At 35.1% G+C, this 23,918-nt stretch overlaps 1 protein-coding gene and 1 pseudogene across 1 annotated transcript; one reads left to right on the top strand and one right to left on the bottom strand.

The window, feature by feature from the left end:
- Nucleotides 1-12: 12 nt before the first annotated feature.
- On the bottom strand, nucleotides 13-13,107 carry LOC120180026 (annotated as a pseudogene).
- An 8,309-nt stretch (nucleotides 13,108-21,416) lies between these two features.
- Nucleotides 21,417-23,751, top strand: LOC120180034 (3-ketoacyl-CoA synthase 11-like). The gene is made up of 2 exons (XM_039185464.1): nucleotides 21,417-21,481; nucleotides 22,153-23,751. Exon 2 carries the CDS (start codon nucleotides 22,160-22,162, stop codon nucleotides 23,687-23,689), a length of 1,530 nt encoding a protein of 509 aa, XP_039041395.1. The 5' UTR covers nucleotides 21,417-21,481; nucleotides 22,153-22,159; the 3' UTR covers nucleotides 23,690-23,751.
- Nucleotides 23,752-23,918: the final 167 nt, after the last annotated feature.

Genomic DNA, 23,918 nt, shown 5'->3' with positions numbered 1-23,918 from the left:
AAATGACATCCACTAACATATGTTCGTATGTTTCTCTTAGGTCATCCAAATAATGTCCCATATGCCTTGGTAATTAGACATCAAAACCCCTCGAATTGTCCCATTTCTTGCCTCTAAGCACCCAATCATTACCCCCATAGGATTTTCCTATTTGCTCCATTATCTCACTTGGAACATCCGGGACATGCTCCCAATTCCCACTTTTTAGGCATATCTCTCACATTTCTATGCTGCTCAACACCTTCGGCGTCCTTTCATTGTCCAAACCATCAATGCCGATTGATTTCATTATCACCACGTGTCAATCGCCATACACGTACTTCTGGTCGTTGATGTTCTCCCAAATGGACATTGTAGCCGATTGGTGCTCATTGTTTTCGAGTCTTGACCGTAGGATAAATGGTGGTGTGTGTTCGGATCCGACCACTACCACCGAAGTCTCGCTAGGACTATTAAGTGCATTGAGGAACGTACAATCATCCCTCAGGGTGTTCCTATTTGCTTCCTTTGCTTCTTTGAAGTGCCATTTTTTGGTCTCGGAATTGTATTCAAACACAACCGTAGTGGTCTCCAACTAACTCGACGAACAAAAACCGAAAATGATCTGAGCCCGATGGTTCGGGCACTAGCTTCATCCCGGATCTCCTCCACAAAGAAGTTCCACGTGGACCTAATGGGTATGGATGTAATACCCATTGTTTGTATACATCTCAAAATACGAGCTAAAGGTGTCATATCAATTTTACAAATATTTACTGATCATAAATGCTTAAAATTTTGTTCCATTATAAAACATTTCATTATTAACTTTACAATTATTCCATTAATCATGTAAAATCATAAAATAATAATTATCATATAAATCAAGCTTAATTTTAGGCAGAGGTTTAGAAGTTCGATAGTAAATAATACTGCTTAAAAATTACCTAATTTTAAAATATTTCTTTGTTCTCATAAAATATATTTTTTTATCTAAAATATAAAACATAGATTCATATTTATAATTCCAATAATATATCTTAGACGTTTCTTATTTGTATACATGACATTTAGAAAATTTAAAATAGTAGGGTGACATTACTGATACTTGTAGTTGTTCTTTGTTGATTGGTGACAACTCAACTTCTTACTTCACTTGCCCTTCTTTACCTACGCGTGAAAATCATCACACGCTAAGTATTCACTTAGTGAGACATTATAAACAAACTAAGGTGACATAAAATATTAAACAACTTAACAACATCATAACATTATATTTCTTTATATAAAACTTAAAATAGCATAACAATTCAAACGTGAAACTTAAATTCAAATAAAATTAATAAATATCCAAACTAATGTATTCAAGCCATCTTTCCTCATCAGAGACATAAAAATCATCATTTTATGATTTTTTTCAAAACTATGATAATCAATAATAAACAAAACAATCATGTCATCTCTATTTTATTTAAATACTTTTCATAACTTTCTTATTTTATTCTCATTTTCCACTTTCATAACCATTCACATAACCATTTTTATATTCCGTGTTCATAATAAATACTTTCACATTTAAGAATTTATTTTTTGAATCAGAACTTATTTCCATATTCATAACTTATTTTCAGACTCATAGCTTACTGTCATATTCATAACTTATTTTCAAATTCATAGCTTATTTTCAAATTCATAGCCCAATGCATATTTATGAGAATGCAAGGTACATGAGTCATACATAATGTGTGCAATAGGCACTTCAGTGCCAAATCATCAACATAAGATGCACTGCAAGTGCAAATCATATCATATGCACCAATGGTGTAATACGTAATGTACACGAATGTACCATAACTTAACTTAAACTTTACTAAACTTTCTGACATGCCAAGTGTACCTATGACTCTCAATGCAATATACAATGGGCTTTTCCATTAATTATTATATATTATTCAATTATCTAAGATATCAATATATCAATATATCAACATATCCAACTCTTCATATAATAACATAATGGACAGTTCAAACCTTAAACATTTCATTTCCATATAACATTTATATATCATAATCATCGTCAATTATCTTTATTTAACATATAAACATCATATTCATCATGTAATAAGGCACTGTATTGAGAATTGACCTAGTTCATCTCATACAACTTATAGTGATTTTTCGAAGTTGACCTACATAAGTTGTTTTGAGCAAAATATGTTGCCATGCTTTCTAACCTATCTTTAATTAAAAATTCATATATTTTTGTATACCTATCAAAATCAGTATCCGTTTGTTTTAAACAAAACTATGTTGACATGTGAATCCACGGTGTAAAAATCATCCTCTAATCATTTCTGTATAATTTATGATGATTTTCTAAACTTACTGTTTAGAACATAAATCTGAGCAGATTTCACTAACTAACTTTCTCAATATTTACCATTTAGTACTCAAATTTTGAATGCACTTGAATTTATGTTGAAATGATTTGCACTTAATTAAATTTCCAACATCTAATTTTCATCCCAATACCTCAACAACTCCACTATTACCACTTAAGTAACTAACTTTCTCAATATTTACCATTTAGTACTCAAAATTTGCCAACTTTCCAAAATAGTCAAATTTCACATTCTAAAATCAAATTCAATATTTTAACTTTCAATTACAACATATCACATCATCTTTCTAACATTTTCACATAAACCCCATAATTTTCCATAATTTTTGATTAGGTCCTCTAACTTTAATAAAATTACAAAATGGCCCAAATAACTTTCTAAAGCTCGGAGAACCTTTCAAACATCATTTCTAAGCCTAGGGAATTTTTTTCACAATTTTCCCCCAATTAATTCCTTAGGGGCGAATATCATAGTGGTTAGGGTTCTTAGTTTTCAGTAGAATCAAGCATGTATTCCACCTATAAACAACATTTCAAGACTTCTACAATCAAAGCCCTAACATAATTTAACCAAAATTTTCTCAAAACCCTAGGTCATGGCCAAATGGAATTTCACCCAATTTCAAGTAGTTTTAATAATCAAAGAAGCTTTAGAATTAATATCCAACATAAAAAAACATAAAAATCTTTCATCAAACCCTCAAAATTAACAAATCCTACATAAACCCTAATTTTCAAACACATCATATAAGCATGATCTCCATGTAATATTTATACCAAATGATAGATAATTTTAAGGGGATTAATTCTCTATCTAATAGCTTAATCCAAAACTCAATCGAATAAGCTTAAAAGTTATAACCCCATCAGACCGATACGGGTAACTCCATCTGATCCAGGGTGTGACATTAGGGCCACCGGAGTGACCCCCCATAAAAATCTTGAAAAAATTTAAAATTTTATTTAAAACATGTAAAATCATAAAATCATTTATAAATACAAAAGTAAACTTTACTAGTGTTCAAAAAAAATTAGACTTATATATAAATAAAGTACAGCCTACATCCCCTCTAATCACATGCACCATACTTTGTAAGCAATGCCGGAGGAACTCCCTACTGATGTCAATAGTTTCACTGGTATGATTATTTTAACCTGAAATGGTGAGTAACAGAGTGAGCTTTGGGAAGCTCAGTAATACAGAACTACCTATTGATGCTACATGACATGCAGATAAATGGAAAGCCATAAAATTTCCTTATTGACTCAGACTTATACAGGTTTTCGGGATGAACTGTGGTACCATTGATATTTATCTGAGTAACAAGCATGAATATTACAGTTCAGAGGAAACATTCAAAGATCCAAGTTTAGGGAATCAGAATAGTGTGTTCCAATCAAAACCAGTGAAAATATATAAATCTTTTAAAACAATAATTGTTTAAAACATATTTTCAAAACCATAATGGAACCCTCAAACCGAACACCATTATGCAATTCCCCAGAATTGAATCCATAAGGGCTTACCCTAAGCACACAGAAAAGGGAGCCACCTTAAGGGAATGCATTGGGGCCCGAGAACCTACCCAAGAAAGATCTCGGGGGCCTCAGAGCCTACCCAAGGATCACCTTAGGGCCGTGAGGATTTACCAACTGGATCAGGGCTGAACCTCCATACTCCAGAATCCTACCCATATAAAATCCAGTAGAACTCAGTTTTAATAGTAAACATTATATCTGGATCGTGATCCAGTAAAATCTCGTAAACGTGACATTGGAATAAACCATATAATTGCCCTCCACCTGTACGCCGTATATAGTCCCAGGATTAACCCAAGGGAGTGCCTCAGGCCTGAGAGCCTACCCAAGAAAGTTTCTCAAGGCCACAGAGCCTACCCAAGTGTCACCTTAGAGCCTACCTAGATAAAATCCCAATAAAACAGTTCATGTATAACTAGTGAAAGCAGAAAACCATAGTTCAGAAACCAGTAATTTCCATGACTCCATAAATCATGAACGATTCATATGTTTCGGTTAAAACCGTAATCGGAGAACACATGCCATGTTGCCATGGTTCATAAACTAGTAAATCAATAATTTCTATAAAACTCATTTTAAAACATATAAAAATATCATGTACTACATGTGGAACACACTAGAGGATCCAAGTATTTATCAGAGGCACTTGGTAGTTTATTAGGAATAGAAAACATGAAATTTATGTAATTTGATCGGATTCCAAGAACAATGTCCAATTGGAAAGGGATCGATTACTAATGGATCTAATCAGACACTTAAAGTTGATACTTTAGAATCCTGCTATGATCCAGATGATTCAAGAAGGAGTTCAAGAACCTTTATACAGAATAATTCTAGATTTAGATTTACGAAGAGTGATTCCAATACTCTAACCATTAGGGGTATTTAGGATTATGAATTGAATTATCAGGATCTTGAGTCCAATTGAACCAAATGGGGTATTAAAGATCCTTTACACCTGAGTTACTATGTGATCAAATATGATCAGAGTGATTTGAGCTGATAAGGGAGAAATGAAGGTTCAGAACATTTACAATCTACTTCGATCTATCGAATTATTGAAATAACTCGAGTCGAACAATTCTCAGAACTAATGCATGTCGATCGATTAATTTGTTGCTCTTCCAGGGTATTCACTCTTTTATACCAACAATTCTTGTCCATGTATCACCTTTAGAATCATCTTTGAATATATCTTAATAAGACGAGTAGATATTCCAATGGTCTTTAATTCATTTCCACTTTGTAACACTATCAAGAAAATGTCAACATACTTGATTCGTAGTTCACAACCCATGGGGACATTACATCATGTTAGCTTATTAGTGTTTCTAGACTTATCCAAGTCACTCACTTAGTCCTAAGTCATTGAGGTTACTTAGGTCATTTAGTATTTGAAGTTGATTTATTCTTTTCAGAGCTTAAAGTATTATTTATTATATGGCTTAGACATTCCTTGAGTCATTTTACATTTTAGAGGCATTCCAATAGATCCATAATTTATTTCAATATTTCCAAAGTTCAAGTGAATCAAGATATGTGTTATTAGGTCATCTCCAATATCACAGCCATCCATTATTCTTAACACTTAAGCGTATCATCCTCATTTCATTCAAATTTGTCACTGACATAATTTCTGATAAACTAAGCTTGAATGCAATATACTTCCTTTAGTGTTCAGGGTATTTTACTCCTTTGATCATTATAGATTATTATGGTTATTACGAAGCTCAAGGAAATTTCAGTAATTACTTTCAATTCGATCATATGAAATTTTACAGATAATTAGTCAAGTTTATCCTTCCAGAATTATTCTTCGCCTTCCGAAGAAGTCATGTTCTTTTTCCATTATAATGGCATTTCGTAATTTTATCCTGATTTTCTCTTTTCGGTAACTTCATATTCAGTTAATCCCAGTATTTAACCTTTTAAGAGAATTTATCAAATTTCATGGATCTTGACACCGATTCATTTATTATTGGATCACTGAACTTATAATTATTTTCGATTGATCTTCCAATTTCTCTTTATTGGGCTGTCTAATTCTTATATTATTTTCTGTTATTATTCCAATTTTACGTCTGAGTCCAATGATAATTAAATACATCTAATGTATCAATCAATTATATTTATACAATTACATCCATCAATGAGTCCGAGAAGTATATAAAAGGTAGTGGAGTATTACCTCGATTTTCATGCCATTTTGATTGACCATTTAAACTTCAATCGATCACCCTCAAACTTGAATTCAACACCCAATAATTCCTCAGATACAAAACAATAGAATTTACGTCAAAATTGAACTTAATTGAGAAACCACATTGAATTCCAAAAGTAGAACATCAAAAATAACTAACCGGGTGCGGATTTGGCAAAACGGACTTCAGATTCGGACTCAGGACATCGAAAAATATAAAATGGGACCCTTTCGAAAAAGTTAACTTTTTGGTCAAAATTAACGAGTTGACCCAGACCGAGTTAACTTGGATGGGTTGACTCAGATCGAGTTGACTCTGTGATCGGACTGGACCAGGAGGATTGGGTCTGGTCGGGCAGGCGGGTCGGGTCAACCCGATTCCTGAAGTTTTCTCTGACCCAAAATAAGTCCACACACACCCGGTGGCGCGTGCGGCGGCTACAAGGGCCATTCCGGTAGGCCGATTCTTCCTTGATATCCACATACTCGATTTAATCATTTTCAACCCAAAAACACAACAAATACACTCTCAAAGTTTACCGAAAATAAATCGAAAACTCACCCCTTTTATGATATGTGAAAATGACAGTAACACGGTGGCCTGTCGACTGGGTTTTGGTCGCACGACGCCGATGAGTAAGGTGGTGGAAGCGGTGAGGCACGACTCTTATTGGTTCAGCCGGAATCGATATCGCTAAAATATCGATTCACATCGGAGGAAAATGAGAAACTTTACGATGTCGTTTCACGACTTTAGCTATTGTTTCATGATGAATTGCGGTTTGGCCTAGGGTCGTCGGTCAATGGGAGCTCGATGGGCGCAATGGCGGGCTCTGACGGCGGCCGGACAGTAACAAATTTGAAGCAAAAATGTGACCATCGGGAAACTTAATTTGGAGGTTAGGGATCAAAAATTTGGGGAAATAATTTGGGGTTAAATTGATCGGGTAATTTATTTTTCACTGAGTCTAGAAAATGGACAAATTCAGGTTCAAGTCCTTGAATTTTCCTGGACTTCCTATAATGGTCTTCCAGCTTTGCAATTTTACACTTTAATCCTCAATTCATTCCGGAATACAACTTTAATTTAATACTTATATTTACTAAAACTTAGCCCCTAAATTAGGATAGGACAATTCTCCCATCTTTAAAAGAATTTCGTCCTCAAAATTCATTAAAATCACAAAAATGCAGAAATGAGGCTTTCATTATTTCTTCCATATCTTCAGTAGCGTTTGTAGAAGTACGGGCCATCTACTAATCCTTAACCAGCTGAATGTACATTCTCATCAAATTCTCCCTTATTCCCAATAAAAGAATCAGAATGAAATTATCCTTGTGGAATCAATTCAATCTTGGTCACGAGGTTAGGTTCATAGAATGATAACATATTCAATTTCATTTCTGGAGTCGGGTCAAAATTTCTCGAATGAGTAATTCTCAAATTACTCGAGATGCACTTTACATAATTTGGAAAAACATTATTGTATCTCTTTATTCATAGGTCGATCCCTAACGGATAGAAAACTTAGGTTAGCTCGTTATAGAGAGGGACTCGACCCTGGGAGTTCCGGCTTAGAGAAGTACGGTTACAGTCTAGGGGCATGTACTTACCAGACATCATTTAACATTCGATCGACCGGTCTATCTAGAAAAATTTGACTCAACCTAGGCTTTGATACCACTAAATGTAACCCCCCTCAGACCGATGCGGGTGACCCGATCTGATCTGAGGTGTCACATTAGGGCTACCAGAGCGACCCACCGTAAAAATCTCGAAAAATTTTAAAATTTTATTTAAAACATGTAAAATCATAAAATCATTTATAAATACAAAAGTAAACTTTACCAGTATTCAAAAATAAATTAATTTCAGACTTGTATATAAAATAAAATACAACCTACATACTCTCTAATCACATGCACCATACTCCGCAAGCAACGCTGGAAGAACTCCCTACTGATGTCGATAGTTTAATTGGTACGATTCTTTTAACTTGAAATGGTGAGTAACAGAGTGATCTTTGGGAAGTTCAGTAATACAGAACTACCTATTGATGCTACAGAACATGTAGATAAATGGAAAGCCATAAAATTTCCTTATTGACTCAGACTTATACAGGTTTTCGGGATGAACTGCGATACCATTGATATTTATTCGAGTAACATGCATGCAGATTACAGTTCAGAGGAAACATTCAAAGATCCAGGTTCAGGGAATCAGAATAGTGTGTTCCAACCAAAACCAGTGAAAATATATAAATCTTTTAAAATAATATTTTTTTAAAACATATTTTCAAAACCATAGCAGAACCCTCTAATCGAACACCGTTATGCAGTTCCCCAGAACTGCATCCATAAGGTCTTACCCTAAGTACACAGCAGAGGGAGTCACCCTAAGGGAATGCCTTGGGGCCCAAAAGCCTACACAAGAAAATTACTCGGGGCCACGGGGCCTACCCAAGAATGATCTCGGGGCCTCAGAGCCTACCCAAGGATCACCTTAGGGCCATAAGGATTTACCAGCTGGATCAGGGATGATCCTCTATACTCCACCTGTATATCTCAGTTTTAATAGTAAACCATTTAATTGCCCTCCACCTGTACACCGTATATAGTCCCATGATTAACCCAAGGGAGTGTCTTGGGGACTGAGAGCCTACCCAAGAAAGTTTATCTTAGGTCCATAAGGATTTACCAGTTTGATCAGAGTTGAACCTCCATACTCCAGAATCCTACCTATATAAAATCCAATAGAACTCAGTTTTAACAGTAAACCATAATATCTGGATCGTGATCCAGTAAAATCTCATAAACGTGACATTGGAATAAACCATATAATTGCCCTCCACTTGTACACTATATATAGTCCCATGATTATCCCAAGGGAGTGCCTTGGGTAAGTGCCTTGGGGCCTGAGAGCCTACCCAAGAAAGTTTGTTGGGGCCTCAAAGCCTACCCAAGGGTCACCTTAGGTCCGTAAGGATTTACCAACTTGATCAGAGTTGAACTTTCAACCTACCCATATAAAATCCCAATAAAATAGTTCATGTATAACCAGTGAAAACATAAAACCATAGTTCTTAAATAGTAATTTCCATGATTTCATAAATCATGAACGATTTATATGTTTTGGTGAAAATCGTAATTAGAGAACACATGCCATGTTGCCATGGTTGATAAACCAGTAAATCAATAATTTCAATAGAACTCATTTTAAAACATATAAAAATGTCATGTAGTACATGTAAAACACACTAGAGGATCCAAGTATTTATCAGAGGCATTTGGTAGTTTATCATGAATGGAAATCATGAAACTTATGTAATTTGATCGGATTCCAGGAACAATGTCCTATTGAAAAGGGATCGATTACTAATGGATATAATCAGAAGTTTAAAGTTGACACTTTAGAATCCTACTATTATGATTCAGGTGCCTCAAGAAGGTGTTCAAGAACCTTTATACTAAATAATTCTAGAATCAGATTTACGGAGAGTGATTCTTATACTCTAACCATTAGGGGTATTCAGGATTATGATTTGAATTATCAGGATTTTGAGTCCAATTGAACCAATGGGTTATTCAAGATCCTTTACACTTGAGTTACTATGTGATCAGAGTGATTTGAGCTGATAAAAGAGAAATAAAGGTTCAAGACATTTACAATCTACTTCAATCTATCGGATTATCGAAATAACTCGAGTCGAACAACTCCCAGAACTAATGCATGTCGATCGATTAATTCGTTGCACTTTTAGGGTATTCACTATTTTATACCAATAATTCTTGTCCATTTATTACCTTCAAAATTATTGTTGAATATATCTTAATGAGATGAGTAGATATTCCAATGGTCTTTAATTCATTCCCACTTTGTAACACTATCAAGAAAATGCCAACATACTTGATTCATAGTTCACAACCCATGGGGACAGTACATCATGTAAGCTTATTAGGTTTCCAAACTTATCCAAGTAACTAACTTAGTCCTAAGTCAGTGGGGTTACTTAGGTCATTTAGTATTTGATGTTGATTTATTCTTTTCAAAGCTGAAAGTATTATTTATTATAGGGTTTAGACGTTCTTTGAGTCATTTTACATTTTAGAGTCATTCCAATAGATCCAGAATTTATTTCAATATTTCCAAAGTTCAAGTGAATCAAGATATGCATTATTAGATCGTCTCCAATATCATAGCCATCCATTATGCTTATCACTTAAGCGTATCGTCCTCATTTCATTCAAATTTGTCACTGACATAATTTTCGATAAACTAAGCTTGAATGCAATATACTTCCTTTAGCGTTCAGGGTATTTTACTCCTTTGATCATTATAGGTTATTATAGTTATTACGAAGCTCAAGGACATTTCAGTAATTATTTTTAATTCGATAATATGAAATTTTACTGATAATTAGTCAAGTTTATCCTTTCAGAGTTATTCTTCGCCATCCGGAGAAGTCTTGTTCTTTTTTCATTACAATGGTATTTTCATAATTTTATGCTGATTTGCTCTTTTCGGTAACTTAATATCAAGTTAATCCCTGTATTTAACCTTTTAAGAGAATTTATCAAACTTCATGGATCTTGAACCGATTCATTTTTTATTGGATCACTGAACTTATAATTATTTTCGATTGATCTTCCAATTTCTCTTTATCGGGTCGTCTGATTCTTATATTGTTTTATGTCCTTATTCCAATTTTATGCCTGAGTCTAATGATAATTAAATACATCTAATGTATCAATCAATTCTATTCATGCAATTACCATCCATCAATAAGTCCGAGAAGCATACAAATGGTAGTAGAGTATTACCTCGATTTTTGTGCCATACCGATCAACCATTTAAACTCCAATCGATCACCCTCTAACTTAAATTCAATGCCTAATAATTCCTCAAATACAAAGCAATCAAATTTATGTCAGAAACTGAACTCAATTGAGAAACCACATTGAATTTCAAAGGTAAAACATCAAAAAATGACTTACCGGGTGCAAATTTGGCAAAACGAACTTTGAATTTAAACTCAGGACGTCAAAAAAAATAAAATGGGACCCTTTCGAAAAAGATAACTTTCTGGCCAAAGTCAAATGGTCAAAGTCAATAAGTTAAAGTCAACGTGTTGACTCGGACCGAGACTGGACTGAACCAGGTGGATCGGGTCAGGCAGGTGGGTCGGGTCAACCTGATTATGGAGGTTTCCTTGGACCCAAAACAAGCCCACGCGCACCCGACAGTGTGTGCGGCGGCGACAAGGGTCATTATGGTAGGTCGATTCTTCCCTGATTATCCACATACTCGATTTAATCATTTGCAACCCAAAAACACAACAAATATACTCCCAAAGTTCACCGAAAATAAATCGAAAACTTACCCCTTCGATGATTTGTGAAAACGAAAGTAACATAGTGGCATGTCGACTGGTTTTTGGTCGCACGATGCCGATGAGTAAGGTGGCGGAAGCAGTGAGGCACGACGCTCGTCAATTCGGCTGGAATCGTCGAAAAATCGAGGCGTGCCGGGAAAATTTAAAACTTTGTAACGCTGCTTCGCGATGTTAGCTATCGTTTCACGGTGAATTGGGGTTTGGGATGGGGTCGTCGGTCGATGGGGAGCTCGATGGGAGCGATGGCGGGCTCCGAAGGCGGCCAGACGGTGGTGAATTTGAAGCAAGAATGTGACCGTTGGGAAACTTATTTGGGGTTATGAATCCAAAAATTTGGGGAAATATTTTGGGGTTAAATTGATCGGGTAATTTATTTTTCATTGAGTCTAGAAAATGGTTAAATTCGGGTTTAAGTCCCTAAATTTTCCTGCACTTCCTAAAATGGTCTGTCAACTTTGCGATTTTACAATTTAATCCTAAATTCCTTTCGGGATACAACTTTATTTCGATACTTATATTTACTAAAATTTAGCCCCTAAATTGGGGTGTGACAAAAGTAGCTATTGTGGTGTACGTTTTGGGGTTGGAAGAAACTAAAAATTTCTGATTTTTCTTCAATTAAAACATGATACATTTGGCTTAATCTAATATAAATGAATTTAAAATTCATTTAATGTGAAATTATCATTTTACCCTTAGTGAACCATGATAATTTCAACTTTCCATTGCACTATCATCCCTTTTAATATTACAAAGTTAAATATGAACAAATAAAAATCCACTTTCCACCTTTGCCCTTGCAAATTTTCAAAAATATAATTTAGTCACTAAATTTTCCAATTTTAGCTAAATATTTAAAATCGACTTTAATTCCACTAATACACATTAAATATCATTATTCTAAAATTTGGAAATAATATTTCCAACCTTTATCTATCATCCTTCAAATTTTCGTAAAATTTCTGTTCGATCCGATTATCCTATTTTCTTTCGGACTTTGCTATTTTATAACTTTTAACACAAATTCCGGATAAAAATTTTGATTCCCATGAAAATGTCATTCTTGGGGTTGAACTATTCATTTATGGGGTCAAAATACCTAACTTTTAAAAATTATCCTTTTAGTCCCTAACTTTTTAACTTTTTACTTTGGCCACCAAACTTTCAAAAATTATATTTTGGTCACTAACCAAAATTTTAGGTATTAAAATTGAGGGATCTTCTTAACTGCCTTACTAACCACTGGTTGTCAAAAGATAAACATCTTTTCCTGGGTAAAACAGAACCTGTTTCATCAAATCATTAATACAAAACTTGAACCAACGGTTGGATTGATCGGAAAAACCATGAACTGTGGTGTCGCGACGCCAACGCTTCTTGTAAACAAACTACCAAGTGACCGGCCTCCATCGCATGTTGCATTGCCGGATAAAATCTCGGTCGGATATAAGATAAGCAAGAAACTTGTTGACCAACTTCATCCAAATGATTTCAGGCAAAGCGAAGGAGAAGAGAATGCTTTGTATGAGTTCAGAAGGGAGGAGACAAAAATCGAGGGTTTTGCTGTTGGAGTCTAAATTTTGACATCCATCCATGTTTCTTTCGGTTCCAATAATTTAGTCTTCAAAGGGTTGAGAATCTATATGGACCAAGACTAGTTTTGCTCTAGACACAAGGATGATTATATATGTATATATATTGAGTGTAAAGTATATAAATGGACACTAAATTATGCTAAAATTTTATTTTTGGTAACTAAAATTTAAAAAATTACAAAATGACCATTAAACTTATTGAATTATTACAAAATAATCACTAAAACTTATAGAAAAATTATAAAATAAAGCTTAAATTTATCAAATTTTATCATCATTTAATAATATATCAAGACAATTTTACAATAATTTAGTCACCATTTTTGTTCTTTACCATATATTAATGGAAAAAAATGACAAATTGTACAGCTAGGAATCCCATGCGTATAGCGTCATGGTCGGACAAAAGGACGGTGGGGGACGGTTGAAAAATATTGAAATAATATAGATTGAAAATCAACGTATTGAGTGTATAAAATAATGGAAACCGAGTTTCTTTTAGGTGAGAACAAGGATTCCCACTTAATGGGCTAGTTATTTGAGAGGGTTGAGTGACGCCACCAATGAAAGGTTAGCCTTTTTTTTAATCTGGTTTTGATAGTGAAGTTTATGTTTTTGGTGGGTTAATTTGTAGAAACTGTCGCTTGTTGATGTTAACAGCAAACTTGGTCTATGTTTCTTGTCTAGTTAAACCTAGGATAGGTGGGTTCTTGGGTGTTTAAATATTCTTCATGTTCCTAATTTTGTTTTTTTATATAATTTTATGTGTATTATATTCCAAAATAAAGCAAAAATGTTACTTGTTAGACAAATGATTAGTTAGCTGTTAAATATTTGTTATAGTTTGTTGAAGACAATAATTAGTTAGTTTGTTGGTTATTAATTTGGATATAAAAGCCCACTGATGTAATGGTTCAACATCTATGTATTGCAATTTACTTCAATTTAGAGTACGTGTTTAGTATTTCTCTCTCTTAATATTCATCTAAACAAATCACTAACAAACACTCAGTTGTTCAACGTTTATTCACACATTCCTGTCACTAGCCGTTATTCATATCCGGTCACCATGGTTGCTTTCTCACATGGTATCATTCACCAAAGATCCTGATTTCTTCTTTCTTCCGTTGTTGTCATTCTATTTTTTTTTATCGAGTTCCTTCTCAGTCGACAATCCGTGTTTTCTTTATCACAAGTCTCGCGTAAGCCACCGTCTTCATTTTTCTTTTGTCACTGCCTTTCCTCACCGACTTTAGTTGCTGCTCCCATCGTTGAAGCCACTATAGCCATTGCCTCGATGAATGTCGTCTACATCCACTAGTTCTCTATCTACAATTTTGAGCTTCTTTGTCTCATCAGATTATGGTATGTTGTCAATGTTTCACCGTCTGTTTGCAGATCTGCAATGACTCACAGTGAGACATTCAACGGTTAGTCAGGCGTTGGTAGAGTATTCTGGCCTTGGTTTGGAACTTGGTAAACAAGATTGGGGATTAATAATCTGCTTTGATGATCCATTTTCTGCATTTGGAGTTTCTAGAGTTAGTTTTGGATTTGAGTTGTTGTTTTGTCGACAATTAATAAATGGTAGTGTTGGTAGGTTGTTCTTCATTCACTTTGCTGACGTTGATTTGGTGAGAACTTACTTTGAAATTGATGCTTGGTTCTACTGATTTCTATGGTTCATCTTGTATTGATTGTTGCTGAAGTAGAAGGCTTGAGTTTAAATTGGTGTTATGAGATGATGTTGGTTCCTATTGGTATGTTCTAGTTTTCTCTTCTTTATTGTCTGATCCTTTCTTCCACAAGGTAAAATGGTACTTGTGCTTAACAGCCAAGTCACCATGATTGAAAGTTTTTGGGGAAGGTTTAATGTTAGGTATGGCTCATAAATATACCGAGAAAGTCTCGTAGTGGGGTTTACGATTATGTGGGTTGGGAGTGCGGCGTTGCGACCTCGTGGTATGGTACAGGGTTATTTTTGTAACCTATGAGACATTGAATTGAATAAAAATTCTAGCGTCGCCTAAGGCACTGATGACGTAAGCACATTACTGAACCTCATTAAAATTATTGTGTTCTTTATGTTTTCTTTACCGATTCTTCAACAATTGGTATCAGATGTCAGAAGCCAAATTCGAAGTTGTGAAATTCGATTGTCAGGGTAACTTCGGATTATAGAAAATAAGGGTGAAGGATTTGTTGGCGTAGCAAGGGATAATGAAGGCTTTGCGACCTACAAAGCCGGCGTCGATGGAGGAGGAAGATTGGGAAGAATTGCAGCAGCGAGCGGCAGGAACCATACGATTATGTTTGGTGGACGAGGTCATGTATCACGTCATGCATCTGTCGTCTCCATATGAAATTTGGGAGAAGTTGGAAAGTTAGTTTATGTCCAAATCCTTAACGACTAAAATGTATCTAAAGCAGCGGCTATATGGGTTGAATATACAGGGTGATCATGATTTGGCGCAACACGTGAATATCTTCAATCAAATCGTTTCTGATTTGGCTCGGCTTGATGTGAAAATTGAGGATGAAGACAAAGAGATGATTTTGTTGTGTTCGTTGCCTCCCTCTTACAAACACATGGTGACTACTCTTACATATGTGAAAGAGACTATCAAAGTTGAGGAGATTATTGCAGCCTTGTTGGCTCACAACCAGCGGAAGCAGAATATAGGGGAAAGCTCTCAAGCTGATAGTTTATATGTTAAGGGTAATCGAGACCGTGGACGGAAGCCAGAGAAGACAAGGCTTGAGAAGCAGAATTTCATATCCAAATCTAGGGATAAGAAGACAATTCACAGTTACAAGTGCAAGGAGGCGGGACATATGAAGCGAGACTGTCCAAAGTTGAAAAAGTAGACTGATGAGAAGCGTGATGACTCATCCAAGTCTGTGAATGTGGTCGAGGATGACAATCCTAATTGCAGTGAGGGTGATATGCTCTCTATTTCAACGAATCAATTGACAGATGCTTGGATTCTTGATTCTGGATGTTCTTATCACATCACGCCAAATAGGGAATGGTTTCTTGTTCTGCTTATTTGGGTGATGATTGATGTTGCAATATTGTTGGTATTGGTGATGTAAGAATTAAGATGTATGATAGTTCTGTTCGGACATTGTGTGGTGTTCGACATATCCCAGAATTTGATTTCTCTGGGCAATTGGTACAAGAATTGTTTTATCCCTAAGGATGATGAGGATAGGGAAACCATTCGAATTGTTAAAGGCTTTGACTGTGATGAAAGGAAAGATGACTGCAGGGAATATTTACAGATTGTTAAGGAGTACTGTTGTAGGTGAAGTTCATTCTGTTGAGTTATGTGATGATACTACCAAACTGTGGCATATGCGTCTTGCTCATCTTAGTGAACGTGGCATGGTTGAATTACATAAAAGAAATATGTTGCATGGTGTTAAAAGATGTAAGCTCAATTTTTGCAAGTATTATGTTCTTGATAAACAAATTAAAGTTCGTTTTAAGACTGGGAAGCACACAACTGAAGGAATTCTTGATTATGTGCATTCTGATGTATGGGGGCCTTCCACGACATCGTCTTTGGGTGGATCTAGGTATTATGTTACTTTTATTGATGATTTTTCACGGAAAGTTTGGGTGTGTTTTTTGAAATAGAAGTATGAAGTTTTTGAGAAGTTCAAGCTGTGGAAAGTTGAGGTAGAAAACCAAACATGACGAAAAATCAAGTGTTTGCGGTCTGACAATGGTGTGGAGTACACAGATTTATAGTTTCTAAACTTCTGTAAGGAGCATGGGATTAAGAGGCATTTTACAGTGCACAAGACACCACAAAGTAATGGTGTTACGGAACGGATGAACAGGTCGTTGAATGAAAGAGCCAGATGTTTGCGGTTGAATGTGGGGCTTCCCAAAAACTTCTAGGCTGAGGTTGTTAACATGACTTGTTATCTTACCAATAGATCGCCAAGGGCATCATTGGCTAGGAAAGTTGCAGAAGAAGTATGGACTGGTCATGATGTTACTTTTGATCACTTACAGATTTTTTGTTGTCCTACTTATGCGTATGTACCTACTGATGAGAGATCCAAACTTGATGTAAAATCGAATGAGTGCATTTTTCTGGGTTACAAGAAAGGTGTCAAATGATTCAAGTTCTTGGATCCAGCTGCGAAGAAAATTGTGATCAGTAGAGATGCTATTTTTTATGAACAGTCCATGTTGCAGCATAAGAAAAAAACGACAGTGGTGGATTTCAGTAGTTTCCAGTTGAGAAAACATAAACTTCTCAACCGACTTATGGTGGTTCCGATATGGTTGATTTACAGGATTATAGTCTCGCCAGAGACAATGTGAGACAGATGAATATAAAGCCTCCGAACATATTGGGTTTTGAAGACTTGGTCTCTTTTGCACTTACTGTTAGCAGTGATGATCCAGTTACTTTTCATGATGTTGTTACTAGTCAGGAAAATGATAAGCGGATGACTGCCATGGTTGAGGAGATGGAGTCTTTGAATTACAATCACACATGGGAGTTAGTTCACCTTCCTGAGGGTAAGAAGCCTATTGGTTGGAAATGGGTGTATAAGAAGAAACCAGCAGTAACTGAAAAATAGGGGGAGAAGTTCAAGGCTCGTTTGGTAGCAAAGGGTTTTTCACAGCAGAAAGGAGTTGATTATGATGAATTTTTTTCTCCTATGGTCAGGCACACTTCAATCCGAGCAGTACTTGCTTTGGTGGCTAGTTGGGATTTTCATTTAGAGCAGATGGATGTTAAAACTCTTTTTTTGCATGGTGATTTAGAGGAGCAGATCTACATGCAGCAGCCTGAAGGTTTCACTCAACCTGGAAATGAGCATTTAGTTTGCAGATTGAAGAAATCTTTGTACGGGTTGAAACAGTCTCTGAGATAATGGTACAAACGGTTTGACTCCTATATGATCAAGATTGGCTACAAGCGACGTGAGTATGATTGTTGTGTCTATGTTAAGAGCCTTGATTATGGTTCTTTTATTTTTCTGTTACTCTATGTTGATGATATGTTAATTGCTGCGAAGAACATGGATGATGTTATAGGTTTGAAAACTCTATTGAGTCGGGAATTTGATATGAAAGATTTAGGTGTTGTAAAGAAAAATCTTGGAATGAAAATTTGCAGGGGCAGAGAATTAAGGAAACTATGGCTATCTCAACGGGGTTATGTTGAAAAATGCTAGAAAGGTTTGCGATGAGCAGTGCAAAACCAGTGAGCACTCCATTGGCGAATCACTTTAAGCTTTCATCAGAATAGTGCCCTAAGACAGATAAAGAAGCTAAAGATATGGCAAAGGTTCCGTATTCTAATGTTGTTGGCTGCTTGATGTATGCAATGGTATGTACTCGTCTTGATTTAGTTCATGTTGTTAGTCAAGTTTGTAAGTACATGTCTAAACCTGGTAAGAAACATTGGGAAGCAGTCAAGTGGATCTTTAGGTACTTAAAGGGTACTGTGGGACATGGAATTGTTTTTGGTAGTCAGCGGGATAATCCTTTGGTTGTAGGATATGTGGATTTAGTCTATGCGAGTGATTTGGATAATAGAAGATCTACGACAGGGTATGTCTTTACTCTTGGTGGAGGGCTTATTTGTTAGAAGTCTACTATTCAATCTGTTGTGGTATTATCTAAAACTGAAGCTGAATACATGGTAACGGCTGAAGCTGCAAAAGAAGCTTTATGGCTTACTGGTTTAGTGAAGGAGTTGGGTGTTCAGTAAGGTGGAGTTCAGTTGCTTTGTGACAATCAAAGTACTATTCACTTGGCTAAAAATCAGGTATATCGTGATAGAACTAAGCATATTGATGTAAGGTTTCACAAGATCAGAGAGTTGGTTACATCTGGAGAGATTTTGTTTTAGAAGGTACATACTAATGAGAATGTCGCTAATATGTTCACCAAGCCAGTTACGACAGACAAGTTCATGCATTGCTTAGACTTGTTGAGTGTTTCGAGTTGTTAAAGAAGTAAGGTAACCCAACCCACATTGAATGTTTTCTAAGGGGCAGAATATTCGCCAAGGTGGAGATTTGTTAGGTATGGCTCATAAATATACCGAGAAAGTCTCGTAGTGGGGGTTACGAGTATGTGGGTTGGGGGTACGGCCCCACGGTATGGTATAATGTTATTTTTGTAAATATGTAATAGGGTTTATTTATTATAAATGGAGATGTAACCTAAACCTATGAGACATTTAATTGAATAAAAATTCTAGCGCCACTTAAGGCACTGAGGACATAAGCACATTACTGAACCTCGTTAAAATTCTTGTGTTCTTTCTATTTTCTTTACCCGATTCTTCAACATTTAAGACTTTTAACAACCTTTCATTCCTTAACCAGAGAAAATATGGTGTTTTCTTATCCAAGAGAGACTTTAGATTGCACCCAGGAGTTTTCAGCTTGACCGCCTTGCTTCCACAAAAAAGAAAGTCTGAATAAGTGTTGAAGAAGAAAGACATTGAAAAAGATAAGGTTGGAGAAGAACAATGAATGGGTGAATATGAAAGAACAAAGGAAAGAAGTTGTTTACATTTACTTTGGGTATGTCACTGCTTATTCATTCAGCTTCAACATGTATTGCCAGTTTATTAAAGAATGTTGAAGTATGAAGAAAAAAGAAGGTTGAAAAAGCAAGGTGAATGTTAAACAAATGATTAGTTAGCTATAATAAATTTGCCATAGTTTGTCGAAGAGATTAACTAGTTAGTTTGTTGGTTATTAGTTTGGATATAAAAGCCCACTGATGTAATGGGTTCAACATCCATGTATTGCAATTTACTTCAATTCAGAGTACACTCAAATGTTCAATGTTTATTCACATACTTCTATCACTGGCCGTTCTTCATATCCGGCCACCATAGCTGCTTTCTCACATTACTATAAAAAGTACAAATATCATGCAAAAAAAATTGATATTGAATCAACCATCTTTATACTATACAAAGCTGATATGTAATCTAATCAAATTTATCTATATATTTATCATACAATTTGCACCGGACTATCTTTTTAATAAAATTCAAAATTTATGCTTCACAATGAATCATTTGATCGAATTATCTCTTATTTCGCTTCTCTAAAATGAGATAGATGGATACATTTTAAGCTAATCTATGCAAAAAAAAAAAGACTAAAGTCTTACCTCTTAAATAGTACACGTCCAAGCCAATTCATGTTCCTAAGAGAACACAATTCTCTTCAATAATACAAATTTAATAATATCGAGTTTGGATAAACACCGAGAAAGATTATTTTTTGTAAAATGGTATGTGAAACCTCTATACTTTTAAAAAAAATTAATGTGTCTTCATATTATTTTTCTTTTAATGTGGTCCTTCAATTCAAAAAAGAAAAATTAATGTGACTCTTAGACCAACAATAATGTAAGTCCTTTACCATTAGGATGCTCTAAGTCAACCATATGTTTATGAAAAACCATCTTCATTTTTTTTCCTTCCCCTTCAATAACTTCTCATGCAACTTAAAATTGATTATTTCCATCTCTATTGATGACCACAAGCAGTATTCACTTCATAACATATTTGAGAAACCATTCACGTCAACATGAATTAACGGAATCGTTGGTCAATGATAAAAAATATTGGTCAAATGATCACACTAATTTTTCCTTAGTTAAAGAACCATATTAAAAGAAAAAAAATAGTATGAAAACTACATTGATTTTTCTTTAAAAGTAATATAGAGATTTCACATACATTTTGACTTAGTTTTTCTTAGATTATACTCTAGACGTTTAAAAAATTAAATTTTACCCAATCCTTATTCATTTCTAGTCCTAGGTCATTCATATATATATATATTCGTTTTTAAATATATATATATATATATATATATATATATATATATATATATATATATATATATATATATATATATATATATATATATATATATATATATATATTCGTTTTTAAATATATATATATATATATATATTCATTTTTAAAAATATATATATAAATTAAAATTATTTTTTTGAAAATATTTAATTTAAAAATTGATAAAAATATTTAATTTAAAATTTGATAAAAATATTTAAAAGTGTATAAATTAAAATTTGTTCAATTTATAATTAATAAAAAAATTGCTGGATTTTATATTAACTAACTATAATTATATTTCAATGCAATATTAAGGATTTATAGCATACTTTACCTCTAAATCCAATAATAATTTGTTGATCTTCTTTATGAACGATATAATCTTATTACAAGATATAAAATCCCAATAATGAAAGCGGTATCCGTAATTCATGGTACTTTTTCTCGCAGCATCTCTCATTCCCTATCTCTTCGAGCCCGCTATCCGTCGGTTTCTGGGGGTTAAGGTTAGTGCTCTTCATTTGGGTTCTTCTAATTGTCTTCCTTTAATAGTTGTTTCATGTTGCTTCGGTGTGAATTCTGATCTGGGTTTTTGATGTGATTTGTTGCTGCTTTCTTATTTTCTTCCCTATGTTTCCTACATTGTCAGTTCCACAAACTAATTGCAAATTTATGAATTTGATATGAAATTCTGATCTGGGTTTGCGGAACTCGTAGTTAGATTTGAACGTGGATCTTTGTCCCTAGGAAAATGAATTTGGAGACAGAAATGGGTAAAAGGAGTAACCTCATTTTGATATGCCAATGCATTCACTTCACCATTTTGAATTTAGGATTTTAAGCTATTTAGTGTGTAATTGCTGGGTTAAGATTGGCTATTATTTTTTGATTACTTATAGGTACAGTTTTAATCGCTATTGGTTAGTATGTTTTTCATCTTAATTGAGCAAGTCTTATATATGTGAATGATGATAAAAAAACCCATTTCATCTCTTTAATGGGTCAAAAATCGTTGGCCAGAACAAGTGATAAAATCAATTAAAGGCCGTGTAGAAATTTCTGGTTCAACTTGATATTCCATTTGTTTTGCATGCTCTTGTCCTTGTTGGTTTTGAATTGTCTTTTATTTTGATTCATTTTTCGCATTTGATTATGCAATGGGTTCTGCCTTTAGCAGTTAAAACATGACTGATTCAAAGCCAGAGCAGCCTTTGATTCCACCATCATCTCGGAAGCTACCTGATTTTAAGAAATCGGTTAAGCTAAAATATGTGAAGCTTGGATACCATTACTTGATTACGCATGGAATGTATCTCTTCCTTTCTCCTCTTGTAGTTATAATTGCCGTGCAGCTATCGACATTTTCTATCGGGGATCTTTATGATCTTTGGAAGCATCTTCAATACAATCTCATTTCTATCATCTGCTCGGCTCTACTTGTTTTCTTTTCAACCCTTTACTTTCTAACTCGACCTCGTCCTGTTTACCTTGTCAACTTTGCTTGTTTCAAACCGGATGAATCTCGGAAATGCCCCAAAAAGATCTTCATGGATCGATCTCAATCAGCTGGGACATTCACGGAGGAAAACCTTCAGTTTCAGCATAAGATCCTTGAAAGATCCGGGCTTGGGGAGTTGACGTATCTTCCAGAGGCTGTCCTCAACATTCCACCTAACCCGTCAATGAAAGAAGCTAGAAAGGAAGCAGAGACTGTTATGTTTGGTGCTATTGATGAGCTTTTGGCTAAGACCTGTATAAAACCCAAAGATATCGGGATTTTGATTGTGAACTGCAGCTTGTTTAATCCGACACCATCTTTGTCGGCCATTGTTATCAACCATTACAAGCTTCGAGGGAATATTCAAAGCTACAATTTGGGAGGCATGGGCTGTAGTGCAGGTTTGATCTCAATAGATCTTGCGAAGAATCTTCTTCAAGTACATCCGAACTCCTATGCGCTGGTTATCAGCATGGAGAACATCACCTTAAACTGGTACTTTGGAAATGATCGCTCGAAGCTTGTGTCCAACTGCTTATTCAGGATGGGAGGGGCAGCAATACTGCTCTCTAACAAACACTCTGACAGGAGGAAATCCAAATACCAGTTGGTTCACACTGTTCGTACCCACAAGGCCGCAGATGATAAATGCTTTGGCTGTGTTACCCAAGAAGAAGATTCTGTAGGAAAGATTGGTGTTACTTTGTCAAAAGATCTCATGGCAGTTGCTGGTGATGCTCTAAAGACCAACATCACCACATTGGGTCCCCTGGTTCTTCCAATGTCTGAGCAGCTGCTTTTCTTTGCCACGTTGGTCGGGAAGAAGCTTTTCAAAATGAAGATCAAGCCATACATTCCGGATTTCAAGCTAGCTTTCGAGCATTTCTGCATTCATGCTGGAGGAAGAGCTGTTTTGGATGAACTTGAGAAGAATTTGCAGCTATCCGAGTGGCACATGGAACCATCGAGAATGACTCTTTACCGTTTTGGCAACACCTCAAGCAGTTCTCTTTGGTATGAATTGGCGTATACAGAAGCTAAGGGTAGGATTAAGAAAGGGGACAGAACATGGCAAATAGCATTCGGTTCCGGATTCAAATGTAACAGTGCAGTGTGGAAAGTTTTGAGGACTGTAAATCCAGAAAAGGAGAAAAACCCATGGATGGATGAGATCCGTAATTTCCCAGTTGATGTCCCAAGGGTGTCTACCATCTAATTTCCAGATTGTCTTGATGCTGTTGTGGGATTATTCATGGTGTAACAAAATTAGAAAAAGCTTAAGATATCTTTCAAAACTTCATCATTGATCTAGAGATTGAATTGGAATTGGAATGAGAAATAAAGCAAATTTGTTTGAACTTTAATTCGATTGTAATCACAAATTAAGAGAGGACATTCTCGTTATCTTTGTTATCTTCGGGTTCTATGCGGCGAATGTCGCAGAT

This window comes from Hibiscus syriacus, unplaced genomic scaffold (genome assembly GCF_006381635.1).
Source record: "Hibiscus syriacus cultivar Baekdansim isolate YM2019G1 unplaced genomic scaffold, ASM638163v2 tig00112487_pilon, whole genome shotgun sequence".
NCBI classification, from domain to species: Eukaryota; Viridiplantae; Streptophyta; class Magnoliopsida; order Malvales; family Malvaceae; genus Hibiscus; species Hibiscus syriacus.
Note: the sequence above shows the minus strand (reverse complement) of the source record. Positions and strands in the feature narration are given on the sequence as shown.